We start from the raw sequence: 18,059 nt of genomic DNA on the forward strand, positions 1-18,059 counted from the left end.
TTTGATTATAGGTAGTGCTATTTTTGTTACCATGTTTACAAGAATGCTTTTGTAATGCCCATATTTACTGGTAGCTTTCATTAAAAGGAAATAAGAATATAAGGGGTAAAGAAATGAGTAAAATTCCGAATGAATAAAAGGAAATCTTAACATTAAATTCTTAATGAGCATAATTAAAACTTAATTATTGTTTTCAGTTTTCTTATCTCTATTTTCTCTTGGATGTTATGATGGAAGGAATTTTAGACTTTTAAAAGAAAAGTTAAAACAGAATTTGGCTCTGAAAAGGGCATTTATCTATTAGGCAGTGTCTGTTTAACCCAGAAAGGCACATGATCTGACCTTATTGCCTAAATTATACAGAAGGAATCACATGCATGTTATTAATGTCATGAAGAAAACAATATCCTTGGTGTTAGGAATCTTCTAGTTTTGCTAATTATTCCTGTGACCTTGGGCAAGTTCTGACCATTTATTCTATTTTTTTCCTTCTGTTTCTCCACCTGAAATGTGGATTTGATGCCATTCATGTTTCAGGACCTGAATTGTACACTGACTTTTTATCAATGAATAAGGTGATTAAAAACTTTAGCATTGATTTTATGTTTTTTAGAATATTATCCTATGAGAATCCTAGGATTTTCCTGATCATTTCAGGTAGTTATTAGGTAACCTCTAACTTGAGCTGAAAGCTAAGTATTTTTCTTCACAGTACTTTGGTTTACCTAATTAAGAAATAAATGAAAAGAATTTTATCTAGCTTATTTGGTAGTAGCTAAAGGGGAAGAAATTTAGTAGCTACATATTTGGTATATCGTTTTAAAAATTGGGCCTTGTATCTGGAATTTTTCTGTGACTTTAATTCTTTGAAAACTGATAGCATACTAATACAAGAAAGTAAGTCAAGTTTATTCTGTTATTCTCTAGAGATTTGTCTGAACCTGTTATCTGTTGCATTCAGATTGGTAAATCTGGCTATTGCATGTAGTCAGTGGAGTTTTTGTCTGTTTGTTTGTTTTGTTTTTAAAGATTTTATTTATTTGAGAGAGAGAGCTCACGCATGAGTCGGGGGAGAGGGGCAAAGGGAGAGGAAGAAGCAGACTCCCGGCTGAACAAGGAGCCAGCTCCCTGAGCTCCTGGTTTCTATCCCAGGACCCTAAGATCATGACCTGAGCCGAAGGCAGACACTTTAACTGATTGAGCCACCTAGGCACCCCATTGTTTTTAATTTAAATAAATTCTGGTTCTTCCTAAACTTTATCTACTGCCTGAATTTTAAGGCTCATGACTGAAGAATTTCTTTTTTGGGCATTTGTTTTTTTATACCTATTAAATCTGTTTGTTTAGCAAAGAGACACTGGTTTTTTGCTTGCATTTATCTGTACACTATTGCTCTAATTATAATTTTAAGGGTTTCAAAGAATAAAATAGTTTTTTCCCATTCCAACATAATATTATATGGTTTTCTGATCAAATTTATTATAAACGTTTGGCTACACAATATTAAATTCAGATCTCCTTTGCCTACTTATAAATGATAAATTTGGAACTCTATTAATTTTGGGGTGGGAAAAACTGATTAATCTTTTTTCACCTACCTCTAATAAACCTGAGATTCATAGTACACAAAGTCCTTTGAATATAGAAATTGTTGTGTGACACTGTGGATCCATCAGTATCCACAAAAATAATTTAAAATAGGTATGTTTTTAGAAGTTCACTTTAGAAGTTTTAGACATTAAAAGGGAAATACCCAAACACTTTCTTTTGGCTGATCTGAGAATTTATCATAGGTATTCCTCTTTGGAAGCTTTCGGACTGACAAAGGTTAGTTTCTATTTTCTCTGATCTCTCGTAACATCTCCTATATGCTGCCTGTTATGGCACACACATCATACTGAATCCTGTTCTTTTTTTTCCTCTTTCTACTACCTCACTGAGCTCCTTAAAAAAAAAAAAGGAAATGCATCATACTCATTGTAGTATCCTAAGGACATAGCACTTTGCCAGGCATGTGCTAAGTTGATCAGCAAATAATTATTGAGTGAATTAATGCTAAGTGTGTGCCACTTTTAAAGTGCAATATTTTTTAACACATTTCTGTCTTTGAATTATAGCTGTTACTATAAGTTTGTGATGTTGGGACATACTAAAATATTAGCTCTGCAGGTATTCTGTATTGGCAGTTTAAATAAGTTATCAAAAAATAAATAATGAATAGTGGTGACTTGAGTTCCAGCCATTTGGAGCAACCAAGCTTAGGCTTTCTGTAAGCATGCAAACATGGCGTTGGGGACATATGTAATTTTTCCAAAATTATTTGACCAGGTTTACGGGATTATAATGAAAATATGCACTACTAATATTCATCATCAACTTTACACTTAAGGAACCACACACACACACACACACACACACACACACACACACACACATACACATAAACATTCTTAACACTGGTGTCATTTCTTTCCTGATAGTTGGGTGTTGTAGCTGAAAAATCAGGACAGTTACAAATATTGGCAAAAATGCACCATTTAATGAAATTGGTCAAAATAATTGGAACTCCTCAAATTCCTGGCAGAGATATTAACAAGACTTGATAGTATTTGAAGGAGAAAATTTCTACAAGGATGATCCAATAGGGGCTTTAAAAGATTATGGTTTACATATCAGGGGATTCATAATAGTCCTTGGGAATAACTACTGATGCTTTTAATTATTTTTTGTAAAAAGGACAAATTTGCATTTTTTCTTTACAATGGTGCTGCAAAACTCAAAAGTGAAGTGAAGGACATCTGTCTTCCTCAGTTAGAAAGAGAACTCCATGGAAATAAATGGGAGCTTTGTCATCTTTCTCAATATTGTATCTTCATTTTACTGTGTTTACGTACAGGCCCTCTGTTAAATGCTCACTGATTGAATTCTTATTTTTATTAATTTTGCCACTAAATTATACCCCAAAATTGTAACATCTTTTATTCTTTGGTCTTTATAATCATTTTTACAATTTTCTGTGTAAAGTTTTAAAAACAAAGCCTTCATTAAGTTATTCTTCATTATGAAATTCTGATTATCTTAAGTGGATTAACGTTAAGTGGGCTTCTTCCATTTTAAGCTGTACTTGGATAATGAGACTCTCCTATCTGTAGATAATAATCTTTAGTATAGTAGCTGAGTCAAATAATAGTTCCCATAAAATGCTGACCAATACTGAAAAAAAAAAAAGTTAATAGGCTACAATTTAATTAGCATCTTGGGTGAATGTTTTGTTTCTTTCAAACCTTGTTACATATATTTACCTTCACTTTTACCAAAAAAACCTTGGAATAAAACTGAGAAACTTATACGTAGACTGTATAAAGTTTTGCTTACTAATAAGTTTCCATTTTGTGGAGTGTTGAAAATTAAAATTAATTCTGCATATAGAATGTAGTTCTTTGATGGATGTGATACCATTCAAAACAAAGCATATCTTAAATTCTTTCACTTCTTTTTGGATTTTCATTTCTTAACCCAATCTTTTTTTTTTTTTTAAGATTTATTTATTTGAGAGAGAGCAAGCATGAGGGTGGGGAGAGGGAGAGAGAGAGGTAGTGCTTGACTCCCCATTGAGCAGGGAGCCTGACCCAGGGCTCTATCTCAGGACCTCGAGATCATGACCTGAGCCCCTGAACTGAAGGCAGATGCTTAACTGACTGAGCCACCCAGGCACCCCTGCTTATCCCTATCTTTTAAGTATAAATGAAAAAGTTACCATTAGTAGTTTTCCTTGAAGACTTAAAGTTTATCCACATCTGTTTATTTTTTATTTTAAGAACTTTTTGGGTAAGCATAGTATTCATATTTCAGATAAAACATGTAGTTGCTTTTGCTTTTTATAAAGCTATTAAACGAGTTTGCAACTTTGAGGCTTCATGATTGAAGAATTCTTCCTACATGTATTTTGCTGCTTGAAAGCAAAATAAGTTTTAAACCATAAGACTTTAGGGAGTGTATATATTTCTATAAGATTAGTAATAGCTGGCAGTCATTTTTGAAACAGTGCTAGCATGTTGAGTGTAATACTGAGAAAATAAACCTAGAATAAAACTGATGCTCTTCAAGAAAGAGGTTGTTGTTCAGCAGGTACACTATACTGAACTGAATCTGGCAACTTTTCAGAATCTTTGGAGGCTAGAAGGATGAAAACTACTAACAGTGTTTTTATTTTATAGTGTGATCCTGAAAATGCAGTGTGCACTCCTTTAATATTACCATTTCTAACATTAAATGGAAATTGATAGTATGTCAGTGTGATCACACTGGGTTGTGTCTTCCAGACACACTTTTATACATGGAGATACTTTTTGCATAAAAGCCCTTTCAGGGTTTACGTTAACAAATAATTTAGGCTCATGCTCTTCTTTTTCAGCCCTGATGCTCTGATGATGTCAGGGGCAGAGCAGAACCGTCAGGAGGGAGGCAGGGTTGACACAGTGTTCCAGCAGGAGGCTAGGTTGGAACACTGCATCAGGTAAGAGTAAAACTACACCCCTGCCTCCGTAAGGATACAGTCTCAAAGACTAACTTCTGTGGGTGGGCATGAAGCTCTTTGTTGGAGTTTATGGGGAGCCAGGTTGAAGGAGGTGCAGTTTATTTACCCACCTGATTCTTCTCCTCGGACTCATTACTATTAGCACATTACCTGTCTAGAACATAGGCTCTTTTTCTACTACCATTTGTTGTTCTATATGTGAAGTAGGAAAGAAGCAATGTGTAATTTTGCGAATTTATTCCAGGAGTAATTTTTGGATCTCCTAGGACAGCTATTTTTCAAACTTTTAGTCTTAGAATCCCTTTACATTATTGTGGACCACAAAGAGCCTCTGTTTATGTGGATTAGATCTATCAGTAGTTACCCTATTTAAAAAAAGTTACCCTATTAGAAATTAAAACTGATAAATTTTATGCTTTATTTTAAAGTAATAATAGTAAACTTTTTACATATTAACATAGATAATTTTAAGAAAATAACTGTTCTCCAAAATTAAAAAATAATCATTATAAAAAGGGTGATATTGTTTTACATCTTTGCAAATCTTTTAGGATCTCGGTTAATAGCAGATAGCTAGATTCTCATGTTTAGTCCTGCATTCAGTCTGTTATACCAAAGAATATCTGTAATTATCTGAAAACAGTCCTCCCTTTTACCATTGAGGCCACGTTTCCTTCAGTCTGTTAGATCGGTTATTTTGTTTGAAATGTATCAGGATTTGGCAAACTTTTAAGTGCTGAGGACCAAATCCAGTCCCCTTTGTACAGCCCACAGACGGAGTGGTGGTAGTTGTGTTGTTTTTAATCACTGGGGGAAAAGACAGTATTTCATGACACATGAAAATTCTGTGAAATTCAAATTTAATTTCCATAAATGAAATTGTGTTCCCTACCAGCTCTCATTCCTTCCCGAATTATTGATGGCTGCTTTTGCACTGCGACAGTTGAATAGTCGCAGCAGAGACCATATAGGCAGCCTGGAAAGCCTCAAACATGTACTGTCTGGCCCTTTGTAGAAAAAGGTTGCCAGTCTCTAGTACATGAAGGAAATGTGGCCTCAATGGTAAAAGGGAGGACTGTTTTCAGATAATTACAGATATTCTTTGGTATTACCCCCAGACTCAACAGATGGTAATTTCTTAAAGGTTGATTGCATTGTGAAAGCTGAAACCATATTAATGAATTGTTTGTACTGTTACATTAAAATCCATAGGTCTGTCTTGCACTTTGAATATACTTTGAATGAATCTTTTACCCCATGCATGATTTTGTAACATAGTGCATTGATTGCTTATAAAATATCAGTTCATTGAATTATACAAATCTTTGAAACATTGGGACATTTTATTACAAAATATCAAAAAAGCATATTTGTTAATATAACCTGTCTTCTCAAAGAAGTATTGGGAGGTTCTTGAGAGTTTGGACATGCCTACACATTTTCCAAAATTTCTATTTTCGCTGAAAGCTCAAATTTTGTCATTTATAACAAGTACTGAAGACATTTGGTTTCCTTGAAATAACAGGCTCACTAAATTCATTTTTGAGAAAATGCCTGCCTAATACCCAAGTCTGAATAATTATAGTTTATCAGCTGTTCTTTCAAGAAAAATGGTGTTCCATGAAAAAAGTGGCCTGTTCAGCTGACAGCTGAATCACACAAGTATCTTTCCTTGAGACAACTGTGATCCTTGATGCGAAGCAGAGTGCTTTATATATATTTCCCCTTTTTGACATACAGAGTATTAAGAGGATGTGTTTTCAGAGTTGAGGTTTAATAAAAATAATTTTTACTGTGATAATTGTGAGCATTCTTCAATGAAGTTGACATGCACGTTTTTTATTTTAACTGGAATGGGGGTGAAGAATATAACAACTAATATATTTTGGTGCCACTGCCTTGATTCTTGCTGATAAGCCAGTTTTACCCACCATTGCTTTTGCATCATTGTAGGTGCCAACACAGAAAAAAGCATTATTATCATTACAAAAGCCACTTTGACTTTCCAGACACCGCTAAAAGAGTCTTAGGGACCCCCAGGAGTCCATGGACCACAGTTTGAGAACTGCTGCTCTAGGAAAATAACTCTTAGCTAATGATGAAGTGTAATTATTTGGGTGAATCATGGTTTACTTCTCAGCCTCAAGAAGCTGGACCCACTGCAACTTTGTACCAGTGAATTAGAGGTTCCCACAGTCTACCCCAAATTGTAACTGCCCTGAGGTCGGTGGGGTACTGTCTGATCCTAGATTTAAAAGTGGAAGACTGACAGGAGAAAGGTCTGGAAAGCCAAACCGGGGCCCCAGTTTTCCCCAAGGTGACATTTGAATCTTAATCGATACAGTCTGACTTTAAGTAGGTTCTTTTGAAAATTAATCTTTTTATGTAGTTAATACTGTTTTAATTCTATTTTTCTTCATATGAATACCTGCTTTGGGTAATCTCTTACAGACATTTTTTCATTCACCACCTTCATTTCACTTTCAGTAAACATAGTCAAATTTATAGCCATTATCTTCCTTTTCTTAACTTCCTTTCCCTTGGTTATCATAGAAAAAAAATCCGTAATTTTCATTCACAGCGAAAACCACAAGCTACCCCCATGAGGGATTTTACTGCTACTATTTATCATAAATGATTTTTTCATTAGTCTTTCTCTAAGAGTCTTCATTGACTGTTATTGGAAACATTGGTTCTATACCACTCTGACGCATTTATTGAGAAAGAGATTGGATTAAGAAAAAAAGAGCAACTGTTCTTGATCTTAGAAAACAAAAATTTACCAAGATAAGATGCTGGACTGTAAATTAGAACTCACAGTGTGATAAGACTATGAAGAAGTTATGTCAGGATAAGTAGATGGGGGAAGTATTTTGAGATAGACATGTAACACAAATAGGGCAAAGAGAAATTTGGAGAACTTTTTCAAAATACCAATAGGTAATTTTTGTTTTAGGAAAGTAACCGTAAAGGAGAATGAATTTAAAATGAAGGAGAACCTGAAAGGAACTCAGATAAATACTTGAGTGCACAGTATGTATTAGGTCCTAGTATGTGTTAAGCACTAAAATGTAAAGAATTTACTTATGAATGGCTTGAAATGTAAAAACCTTTATACTGCTGAATTATTATATGGCTGTCTATTTAGGAATTTTAAGTACAGTGCTAATATTTAATGGCAAATGTCTTTCTTTCTGATGGAGAAACTTAGGTGCTATTTTATTCAACTTGCCCATGGTCAAACAGTGAGATAGTGACAGATTTTAGAATCATATTTTTGATACAGGTTTTCAGTAGATTAGGTATTCCCCATTAATTTGGCAGTTTATGTGATTTCCAGACTGGGGTTGTATTCTAGGCCATGTAAAATTTGGGAAGATTGGATTGAGAATTTACTTACCATTAAAATTCCTTCTGTTTTTACATTGTAATGATAAAAGTTGGCTCATTCACTTTGCTCTCTGTCCACGCCTGGAACTCTTCCTTTCCTTTTGCTGTCTGCCTTGCCAACAGATGCTGCTTTTTGGTAACAGGAGATTTGTAGAGAAAATGTGAGTGAATTAGTTATAAATCAGTGGTTCCCAAATTATATTCCAAGGGAATATGGAGGAATTTTGATTGATAAAAAAGGTTTGTGTTTGGGGAAACACTGATTTAAATAAACTTTATTTGCTCTAGGACATCACAAGTCTTCGATATACAGATATGCATGGGGGTCCAACAGGGAATTGGAGTATCCCCACCTTTATTTGAACAGAAAGCCTAATTTTTTAAAGCACCTAATGATTAATATTCCATGAAATATACTTTGAGAACTGGTATAAGATTATTAGAAGATGATTCAAAGCATGTGCTCTATTGCATTATTGTTATGTGTAACACTCTTTTTTCTATTTATGCCTAATTAGATTTTATTTTCATGGAAAGCTATGGTTTCAAGTAGACAGTAAGTAACAGGAATAAGTATTGCCTGATTGATTGTTAAAATGTTTATTTGGGGAACATAAGGAAAGTCAGACTATAAATTACTATTTGTGAAAATCTGTTAGCTTTTCTAAGTAAATATTTCTAAACTAAAATATATTGTTTATAGAGAATCTCTGTATTTTTAAATTGCAGACGTTGGGGATCAGCCAGGTGAGGTAGGTTATTCAGGCTCTCCTGCAGAAGCACCTCCAAGCAAGTCTCCATCAATGCCATCACTAAACCAGACTTGGCCTGAGTTGAATCAGAGCAGTGAGGTTAGCAGAGCTTCCCTTTTCTTTTATTAACTTAAATTGTTTTAAGGTAAGAAGTTCTAGACAGAGTAATTTCAGCATATAACTCTTTTGGTATGCATGCATAGTTGAGAGAACATACCCAATATGACTGTGATAAATGTTTTTAATTATGTGACTAAGGTTTGCAAAGTACTTTTTCATAATAAATACTGTCGTTTGGTTTCCAGCACTCCTTGCTGCTAAAATCTTGTGAGTTAGATGGGGCAGACACATGAAGTCAATAAAAGGGTGGATATCTTGGCCAAAATATCTCATAGCCAGTGAGGGACTAGAGCTAAGCTTTAAACACAGATCCTTGACATTCAGTCAACTGTGGCGCCCACCACCGTATCACACTGCCTTCTCATTCCTGTAAGCAAGGTATGTGATAATACGTTTGGAATCTTGGCATTGGAAGTGGTGTGTGAGAAGTCACTAATCCAGCTTTCCACGTGAAAAATGCATTTTATACAACCCAGGCTATTTATAATAATTTAGTTCTTTTTTTTTTTTTTTGGCAATACAAAATGGAATGATTTCACTGTTAAATGCAGTGGTTAAAGAAAAGTCGTGTAAGACCAAGCACAGCATGCAAAATGGAATTTGAGATGAATACACTGCTCCCCTATCACTTTGGAACTCCATTATAGAAATCAGTAGAAGTAGGGCCGCTCTGATTAGAAAGAGATTGCCTGAGGCCCCCAGGCTGTTAAACCTTAGTGCTCTGTACAACTCCTATTGAAAAACACTGTTCAGGCCGTTAGAGCAGTTTTGTGAACGTTACTTTTTTCCTTATAGTTTTTAATATCACCTTTATAGTGCTACAAATATAAAAGTTTGTTGACTTCCAGGAAAAAATTCTAAGCTTGCTATATTTTCCATGTATTTTAAAGGCTGAAAAGCACTGGAGTAAAGTGACACTAGTTAGTTTTGGACAGTTGAAAAGCAGAGAAGTAACTGGCCAGTTTAAAGTACTTGCTGTTGCTTTAGGACATGATCACAGATACTGGTGACTGAGACATTATGACATACTTATCATAAAACAACCATTTAAGTATTTTCTTAGAGGGAAGAGTTAAGCTTTAAAAGAATTTACTCGTAGAGAGGCTTTATAGAGAGTAGGATCAGTTTTCTTGAAATGACTAATTTTTGCTGCATTTATTCATTTGCCATTTTTTAAAAGCACTGTCAGGTTAAGAGTATTTAAATTCCCTTGATACAATTCAAAAATAAAAGCAACTCTAAGAAGCAACTCAATTCCAAAGCCCATCTTCATTCTAAGTAAAATTGCGATGTGATCATTCAAGCCTAGGAATGGCATCCCTTCCAAATTCTGATTCCAGTAGTTGCATTTTCCCTTAAATATTCCTAGCAAGTTTCATTTTGTAGTATTTACTAAAAAGGTCATGAATGTCATAATATTTTTTTTTTACTATATGTGGAAAACCAGAATGTTAATAAAACTAACATTGATTTTGAGACTTTTCAACAATAATATTTATAAAAAATACCTACTTAGGATATGGCATTTACATTATATTTTAACTTTCTACCACAAAGCACTAACACTCTTTCAGCAAATACTTACTCAGCACCTGTGAATATGGAGGCGGCACTGGATAACACTAATAGTAATCCCTAACATCTGTCGAGCACTTTGGATGTGCCAGCGCTGCTCAGAAAGCTCCTTACACGTATTAACTCCTTGCATCTTCGCCACAATCCCATGATCTCAGCATTATTAATCTCGTGTTACAGATGGTGAAACTGACACACAGGTCAAATAACTTGCCTAAGGTTTTATGGCATAACCAGGGTTCCAGCAGTCTGGTTGCAGAGCCTGCACTCTTAGCCATTATACTAAAGTTACAAAGATCAGGGTATCTCTGCTCTCCAGGTAACTTACGTACAGTCTTACAAAACCAAGTACAGCTTCATGCCACCAAATAGGATAGGTAATACCTTCTTTTTGGCAAAAATCTTCTACATGTAAACTTCTCTCCACAATTAAATAATTAGGATTTTAAAAATTCCTTCACTACCCCTGCAACAAGAATTATTGAGGAAACTAATTGTACTAACATCACGATAAAAGTGAATTATTGTGGGTTTTCTTTAAAAATCCCTTTGAATGCATCAGTGTTAGGTTGTTGAAAGATTGTGCTTATTTTTGTAAATAATTTTCATCACGTTTGCTAATACTTAATTTCTACATGTCTTCTCAAATTGAATATCACTATTTTAAATAGTAAGTCGAACTTTGAAGCATAAAAATGTATATTTTTCCACACTGAATTATAAGAAAGGATTTTGGTTAATAGAGTAGGTGTGTCTGTGTGTAAACATTTGTATGTATATATTGTATATGTGTAGATGTTTTTCCTTCTTCGGAGGATAACTGATAATTCTTAAGCAAATTTTAATGATAATTTTAATATAAAATCTTATGCTGTTTTATTACTAAGATTTTCAAAAACAAATGGAGTTTACTAAAATTAATATTGACTTATCACTCCACCTGTTTTAAGAGGTGTGCTATTTGTGTACCTCTTGGAGAGGAGTAGTATTTCATATCAAAATCAGTCTTCTCTATGTAACACATACTCAGATGCTTGATTTGCTCTCATCGTGGCCGCATTCTGATTTTTCTGGCATGGGGTGGGGATGGCGCCTGACGGGCAGCTCTGTCTTGTGGTCCGGCATGGCCCTGTGCGCAGTGCTCATGGCAGGGGCTGACTTGCTACAGATTGACATAAGCTCAAACATATATTAATTCCAAAAATCTTTTCATTTTATCTAAATTATATTTTATTAAGTATCTAGACACATGTATGAAATATGTGCACGTCCATAATAGAATCATCTTTCAGGGGTCGCACTGGCAAGTCGCACTGACTTGCTTTGTTTTGACCAAAACTTTGGTACGCAGGATTCATTAGTATCACCAAATCTGTACATTAACATTAGAATTTTGAAAGAAGGATTTGAAGTAATTCTTTATCTAGTCAAGACAAACCTCTTTACATTTTTACTTTGTTGCCATTTATACCACTTAGCCTCTGTTCCTATATTATGTTTTAAGTTTTAATTCTGTGAGACTTGGAATCTCTTCCGTTGAGATTGTGATAAATTGTTATTATACGTTTGAATGTGAAGCTGCTCACCTTACATTATAAGATGACCCAGCATAGATAAGTATAACATGTTTATGGAAAAATAGAAATTATGGAATTTTGTCAGGCCTTTGAAACACAACTTGCAGTGCAACCTCTGAATTACTTTGCTAAATCTTCTCCAATGATCTTTTACTCCATCTTTCTCATCATGCTGACTTGTCTCTCCTCTGTCTGTTCAGCAGTGGGAGACATTTAGTGAACGCTCTTCAAGCTCACAAACTCTGACCCAATTTGATTCTAACATTGCACCAGCTGATCCTGTAAGTCAATCACTTAGCTTGCTTGTTTGAAATTAATTTTATTAACCCAAATTTCCATTCATTATGGTTTTTAGCTGATATGCATGATTGAGTGGAGTGCTTAGAGGGAAATGGTGGCAGGCTTTTCAATTTTTGCGTGCTTAATGGTGGAAAGAACTTTTTTTTTATCATTTTTTGTATTTTCTAGTTATTTTGATGAGAGAAAACTGTATGTTTTTAAAATCTAGTATATGTGTCTAAGGAAGCATTTTGTGAAAATTGATTTAGCTGACCTTGTTTTCATTTGCTAATTAAGTGTATGTTCTGGTAAACATATACTGTGTATCTCAGTGCGGTGACACTTAGTAAATACTATTTTATTTGTATGCTTACACATCATGTAATATGTACTTTGTATGTAAATATGCAATGTCATCTTTCATTTTAACAGTCCAGATGGAATGGCTTTGACTTAATTAGTATGTTGAGTTCTGTTAAAGAGAATCAAGTTCAGCAGAAAGAGTTGTTGGTCACAGATTCCCATTGTGCAAGGGAGCCTCTCTGTCTTGTCTTCCTGTGGCTCACTGTGTTGCTTTGAAAATGCTACAAAGTTCACATCCTGATTTAAAAAATAAATTCTGTCCCCACAGAATTAATTTCATATAGGCCCTACACATCCCTCAAATTATTTGAAAACTTCAAAATCTTAGCTATTAATCATCCTTCTCACTCTTCACTCCTGCTTTTTCTTTTATTTTTTTTTCTCTTAAAGAGGAGGACATGCTAATAGGCACCTTTCAAAAGAAAAGAGGAAGTAAGTAGGAAGGGAAGAAGAGAGTAAGGGTAGGATTTTTTAAAAAAAATGAGTTGAGTGAAAAGATACGGAGAAAGTGACACAAGGCATTCTTTTTAGATGTTTCTGATCAAAGAACCATTAATTTTGAATCAGATATAGTAATGGCCTTATTTGTGGATTTGGGAGAAATGGCATGTAAAGACAGTAGTTCATCTTCAGTAGTTTAAATTAATGGATCTTATCTGTGCTTTATAATTTTAAAGAGTTATCTGTGAAATAGGATGCTGTTACGTTGAATTCAAAACATAAAGTATTGAACTGTTTTAAGTGTCTATTTCATAGTTTAATTATTTATGGACCAATTAATATGTAGATTATTTGTGCCCTTTGCTTATCTTATTGCTACTTTGAGGGCATTAATCTTTGGTTTCAATCTGAAAATTAAGGAGGAATAAAAAAGCAAAACGTGATTTCTGCTTCTTATTAGCAGTTTTAATTCATGTCTCTTGGGAAGTGACAGGTGCTGTAAGCTAAAAGTTTACCTTTGCTCTAAGGTTTATTTCTCCATATTATTATTATCTCCTGCTTACATAGTCAAGTTAATTTTATTTAAAATACTTAATAAAAATGCTTTATTGGAAAGGCAAGTTTGATGTAGGAATACAGAATTGCTCTGTTTTATTCTCCAACCCTTAAGAGGTGGTGAAAAGAATCATTCATAGTATTATGATTTTTTTGTCAGGCCAGGAAAGAACATTATATATAAAAATATAAAACTCAGAGGCAAAATAAATTGACTCGTGACTGGCAGGAAATGCCAGGAAATATTTGACTTCATCATAGTGATGTTCTTCCAACCTCTTCGGAAAAATATCCAGATTTGTGAATTCTAACTCTAGTGTTTAAAATGATATGGCTCAGTACTTTCTTTTGTTACCTCTAGTGTGGCAGGAGGCTATAGGAAACTAAAAATGGTTAATTGCTATTTTAAACCTGAATTTAGATCTCTAAACTTGATAAAGTTGGCAGTCTTAAATATTTGTAATCTGGTGCTTAGAAATATCTTTTTTCTTTTATAGTGATAAATTTAAATCTTAAGTTTGTTCCCCAACTAGTGATCTCACTTTAAACTTGCCGTTAGGAGAATGCCTGCTACGATTGAGGATCTAAGTTCTTATCCTTCATTTAATACTTAACTTGGCAAACTACCTTCTATAGAACACAGCCTATACCCGTAATCCCAAATGATCCTTTGCAAGTCTTCTATAAATAATTATAAGTGTGTAAATAAGGTCCATACAGATTAGAAGGGAACCACCTAAAGAAAAATGCCACTGCAGGTCTGATACAAATTTACATACCTTACAGTGTTGAAAATATTTAATGGAATGTTTTTAAAAAGCTAAAATTTGATAATTAGACATTTGCTCAGTAAAGTGAAAGTCAATGAAAAGCCCCACACTTTTCTGTAGCACTTAGAGACATCTATATCACACAGTGCAGTGACCTCACATACAAACTGAGATGGATAGTTATTAGGCTCCCAGAATTGTAATGAAATTGAGTTTCTGATATCTCATTTCTAGAAACTTGATTGCTTTTGTCTGCTTATCGTTAATAGCCTCTGGTAGAATCTGCTTCTGCTACTAAATTCTAAACTGATGAGAGGTGTAATGCACTAGTCTTTGCCATGATTTATGCCTGATCTTGAGTGCTATTGAACTTCTGAGTAATTCAGGGTATAAAAAGGAAGTTAGTTTGATTACTGATTATAGCCAGCCAACTCATCTGGTTTGGTGGAGCCCCCTTTCTAGGTGCCTGTGATACTCTCTAGGAGTATAAAAATGTCAAAAAAATTCTACTCTTAAGTAGACCACAGCTTAATCATGATAAGTTGATGGTTGTAATATAGCTGATTGTGATAATTAGATATAGCTGTGAACAAAATTGTGGGCAGAGAACTGTGGGCTAACTCAGCCCAGTGTATTTGGGAAAGTTCTCACAAAAGAGGTTATGTTTGTATGCTGAATTTTGAAAGAAACTATGAATTGGCAGAAATGTACAAGGGCATTCCAAGCAGAGAGAATATCACAGGCAGGATCTGTTGAGTGTGCTGGGAGTATAGAGTAAACATGTGCATGGGGGGATGATGGGGCTAAGGAGTGCGGTTGAAACCAGACTGGGAAGATCTTTGTGTGCTAAACCAAGGATCTGAACTTCATTTCATAGCCAGCCAGGAGTGCCATGACAAGATGGGGGTGAGAAAGAGGCATTTGGGAAAGATCACTCAGGCAACAGACAATGTGAAGGATCGATGGGATCGAGAGAGAGCAAGATGATGAGTGGCACAGAAATGAGAAGTAGAGAGGCTGGACTCAGGCAGGATAATGGGATTTAAGGCAAGTAGAAAATACAATAGATGAGCATAATACAGTGTACATAAATCAGATGCCCAAATATATGACCTAAGTGTGCCATGAGTGATCAGGAATGGGTTTCCTAAAGGTGATGAGGTGATTTGAATAGGTAGAAGAAACTGGGCAGAGCCTGCTAGTCAGTCTTTATACTTTTTTCTCTCTTTTTAAATTAGAGGATGCTAGTTTGGAGCATCTGATGGCTCAGGACTCAGAAGCATGTTGGCATTCATGGTTCTTCATTTGGATGTCAAAATGCTTAGAGTCAAAGCTCTCTGTCCTACTGCAGTTCACAATCACAAATGGAGCTTCGTAAATACATACTAGTTGGAGGGTAGGCCTGTCATCTGTGTAATGCTCTGCAAGGAATTGCCTTTGTCCTGCTAGCAGCTGGATCTGCTGGACTAAAACTGTTGCAGGCTCACAGCAGCCCGTGGTTGTGTGTCTGAAGTATGTGATACAAAATTGATTTGCTGGCACAGAAACTTATGCAAATTATTTGGAGAATGAATAGAAGAACATTCATGATTTTCTTTTCTTGGAGTCATTATCATGCGTTCCATGTATTGTATGGAAATATATGAAAAGGTTACTTCATAGTTCCAACTGTTAAAAGTTTTATACACCTGATCTTATATACACAGAAAATATGTATTAGATGAATATTATGAGTTAAAACATCTAATAAATTTTTTTGGCATGTTTTTTCCTAGCTTGTTTTGGGTTTGGAGTAAGAATTTATTGTCTCATGAATTATCATTTTTTTCTTCTTTGATCTTATAAGGTTAAATTTTGATTCTTACGGCATTTATTTCTGCCACTAAAATTTTGAGTTAAGAAAGTAGTAGTTATTCCTAAAGCCGTGGTTTTTATAACCATAAATACAACAAAGAACCTCAAGTATATTGTTAAAAATATTTTCCTGGGAGTAACTCATTATTTTGTGAGAAATCTAAACTTTTATCCAGTTATAATATTCATCTTTATAACTAATTTTAGAGTTATAGGGGAAATGTTAGAATCTTGCTGGCGTGGGGCAGAAAATGCTGTGAATGGCTCTATCAGTATAATTGCAACAAAGAATTCATTTGTTATAAATTGGTTGAATGTAAAGACGAGAAAGTAAGCCAGGGAGACCTGTCAAACAAGAGACAGTATGTTGGAACGGAGCTTCCTCGAGCAGAGGCTTGGTGTTACCTGCTACTCTCAACCAAAAATGGTGTCTGACTTAAACTGAAAAGTCATTATCCTTCACACTGAATTATAAGCATAACTCATAACTAGATATTCAAAATTGAAGGATCTCAAGTTCAGTGTTTGGCAGCAGCATATACAAAACGTGAACTGATGCCTCATAGAAGGAGCGGAGCCCCCTTGGCAGTACTGGTCTGTTGCTGCTAAGCCAAATGCCCGATCCTATTGTGCTTCCTCCCCTGTGGGTCTCAGCTCCCAGGGCCAGGCCTGCCCGTGGCCCCAGGGGCACCTTTCTCATTTTGTTCTCTTTCTGAGAGGCTTGTGTTTGTCCTCTCTTCTTACCTTGCTGTTTGCATTCTTTTCAAAAAGTCTGTACTACCAATTTCCTTACTCCTCTTACTAGACTTGCCACTCATGAAGTTTAGGAATATCAGATGTATTCCAGTCATGAAAAGGTTTAAGAAAAATACTGGAATGTTAAGAGTAGGAGTCTTAACTTATGCCTCTTTAAAAATGCATGCCTTTGTGGAAGTTTTAAAGAGCTCTGTAGAACTAATCTGTAGACACTATGTATCGTGCCGGCTGTTACAATATAGCAAGCACTGTTACCTTTGTTTTATATAGGAAAAAGTAAATGTCAGGTGTTTTTCAGCAGTTTAGGGAAAAAGAGTTCAGTCTGTTAGTCTTTGGGTTCTCATGAAATAGTTTGCTTTAACCTAAAAGGTTCAGATTTGTATAATTTGATGAGATCATCTCACACTTTGCCTTTGAATATTGTCTTCACCTGTAGGTAGTTTTATAGATCTTTTTTCACTCAAAGCTTTAACCACTCAGAAGTTAAAATGTACTTTTTATAAAAGAAATCAGATTATTAGGCACGCATGGTGAACTTGATTTTTTACATGTGATTCTAAAACTTGTAATTAAGAAATTTATTTTCATGCTTGCCATAGCATAAATAAGAAAGTCTATTTAAAGTGTTGTTAGTTTTTATTATTTCATGGTATCACCTTCGCATTTTTAATGCAAAGTCTGTATTTCCTCCCATTTGTCTCTAGGATACCGCTATTGTTCATCCAGTTCCCATTCGTATGACTCCAAGCAAAATCCACATGCAGGAAATGGAACTGAAAAGAACTGGCAGTGGTAAGGAAGCTGTTGCTGGGTTGTATTTTAGATTAGTGTCAAACTGAAATATACAATTATTCTTTGAGGGCTCAGATTTCTTTCGTAATTGTTTTTTTTTTGGGGGGGGTTTCCTTTTTTTTTAATTTTAAGTTCAATTAATTAACAATATAGTGTATTACTAGTTTTAGAGTTCAGTGATTCATCAGTTGCATATAACCACCCGTGCTCATTCCATTACGTGCCCTCCTTCATGCCCACCACCCAGTCACCCCATCCCCCCCACCTCCCCTCCAGCAAGCCTGTTTCTTTCCTATGC

The 18,059-nt window shown here is 34.9% G+C and overlaps 1 protein-coding gene across 6 annotated transcripts in view; it reads left to right on the top strand.

Annotated features, from left to right (window-relative positions):
• Window positions 1–18,059, top strand: part of REPS1 (RALBP1 associated Eps domain containing 1) — an 86,310-nt gene that overhangs the window by 52,720 nt on the left and 15,531 nt on the right. For 3 of the 6 annotated variants that reach the window (XM_028121401.2, XM_028121403.2, XM_028121404.2), the window contains exons 9-11: window positions 8,657–8,778; window positions 12,152–12,232; window positions 17,674–17,761. In XM_028121401.2, coding sequence (XP_027977202.1) covers window positions 8,657–8,778; window positions 12,152–12,232; window positions 17,674–17,761 — 291 coding nt within the window. The remainder of the gene's footprint in view (window positions 1–8,656; window positions 8,779–12,151; window positions 12,233–17,673; window positions 17,762–18,059) is intronic. The other 3 variants (XM_028121406.2, XM_028121405.2, XM_028121402.2) reach the window with 2 other exon arrangements.

This window comes from Eumetopias jubatus, unplaced genomic scaffold (assembly GCF_037043125.1).
Source record: "Eumetopias jubatus isolate StellerSeaLion01/CBP00866 unplaced genomic scaffold, mEumJub1_p1.0 scaffold_6, whole genome shotgun sequence".
Taxonomy (NCBI): domain Eukaryota; kingdom Metazoa; phylum Chordata; class Mammalia; order Carnivora; family Otariidae; genus Eumetopias; species Eumetopias jubatus.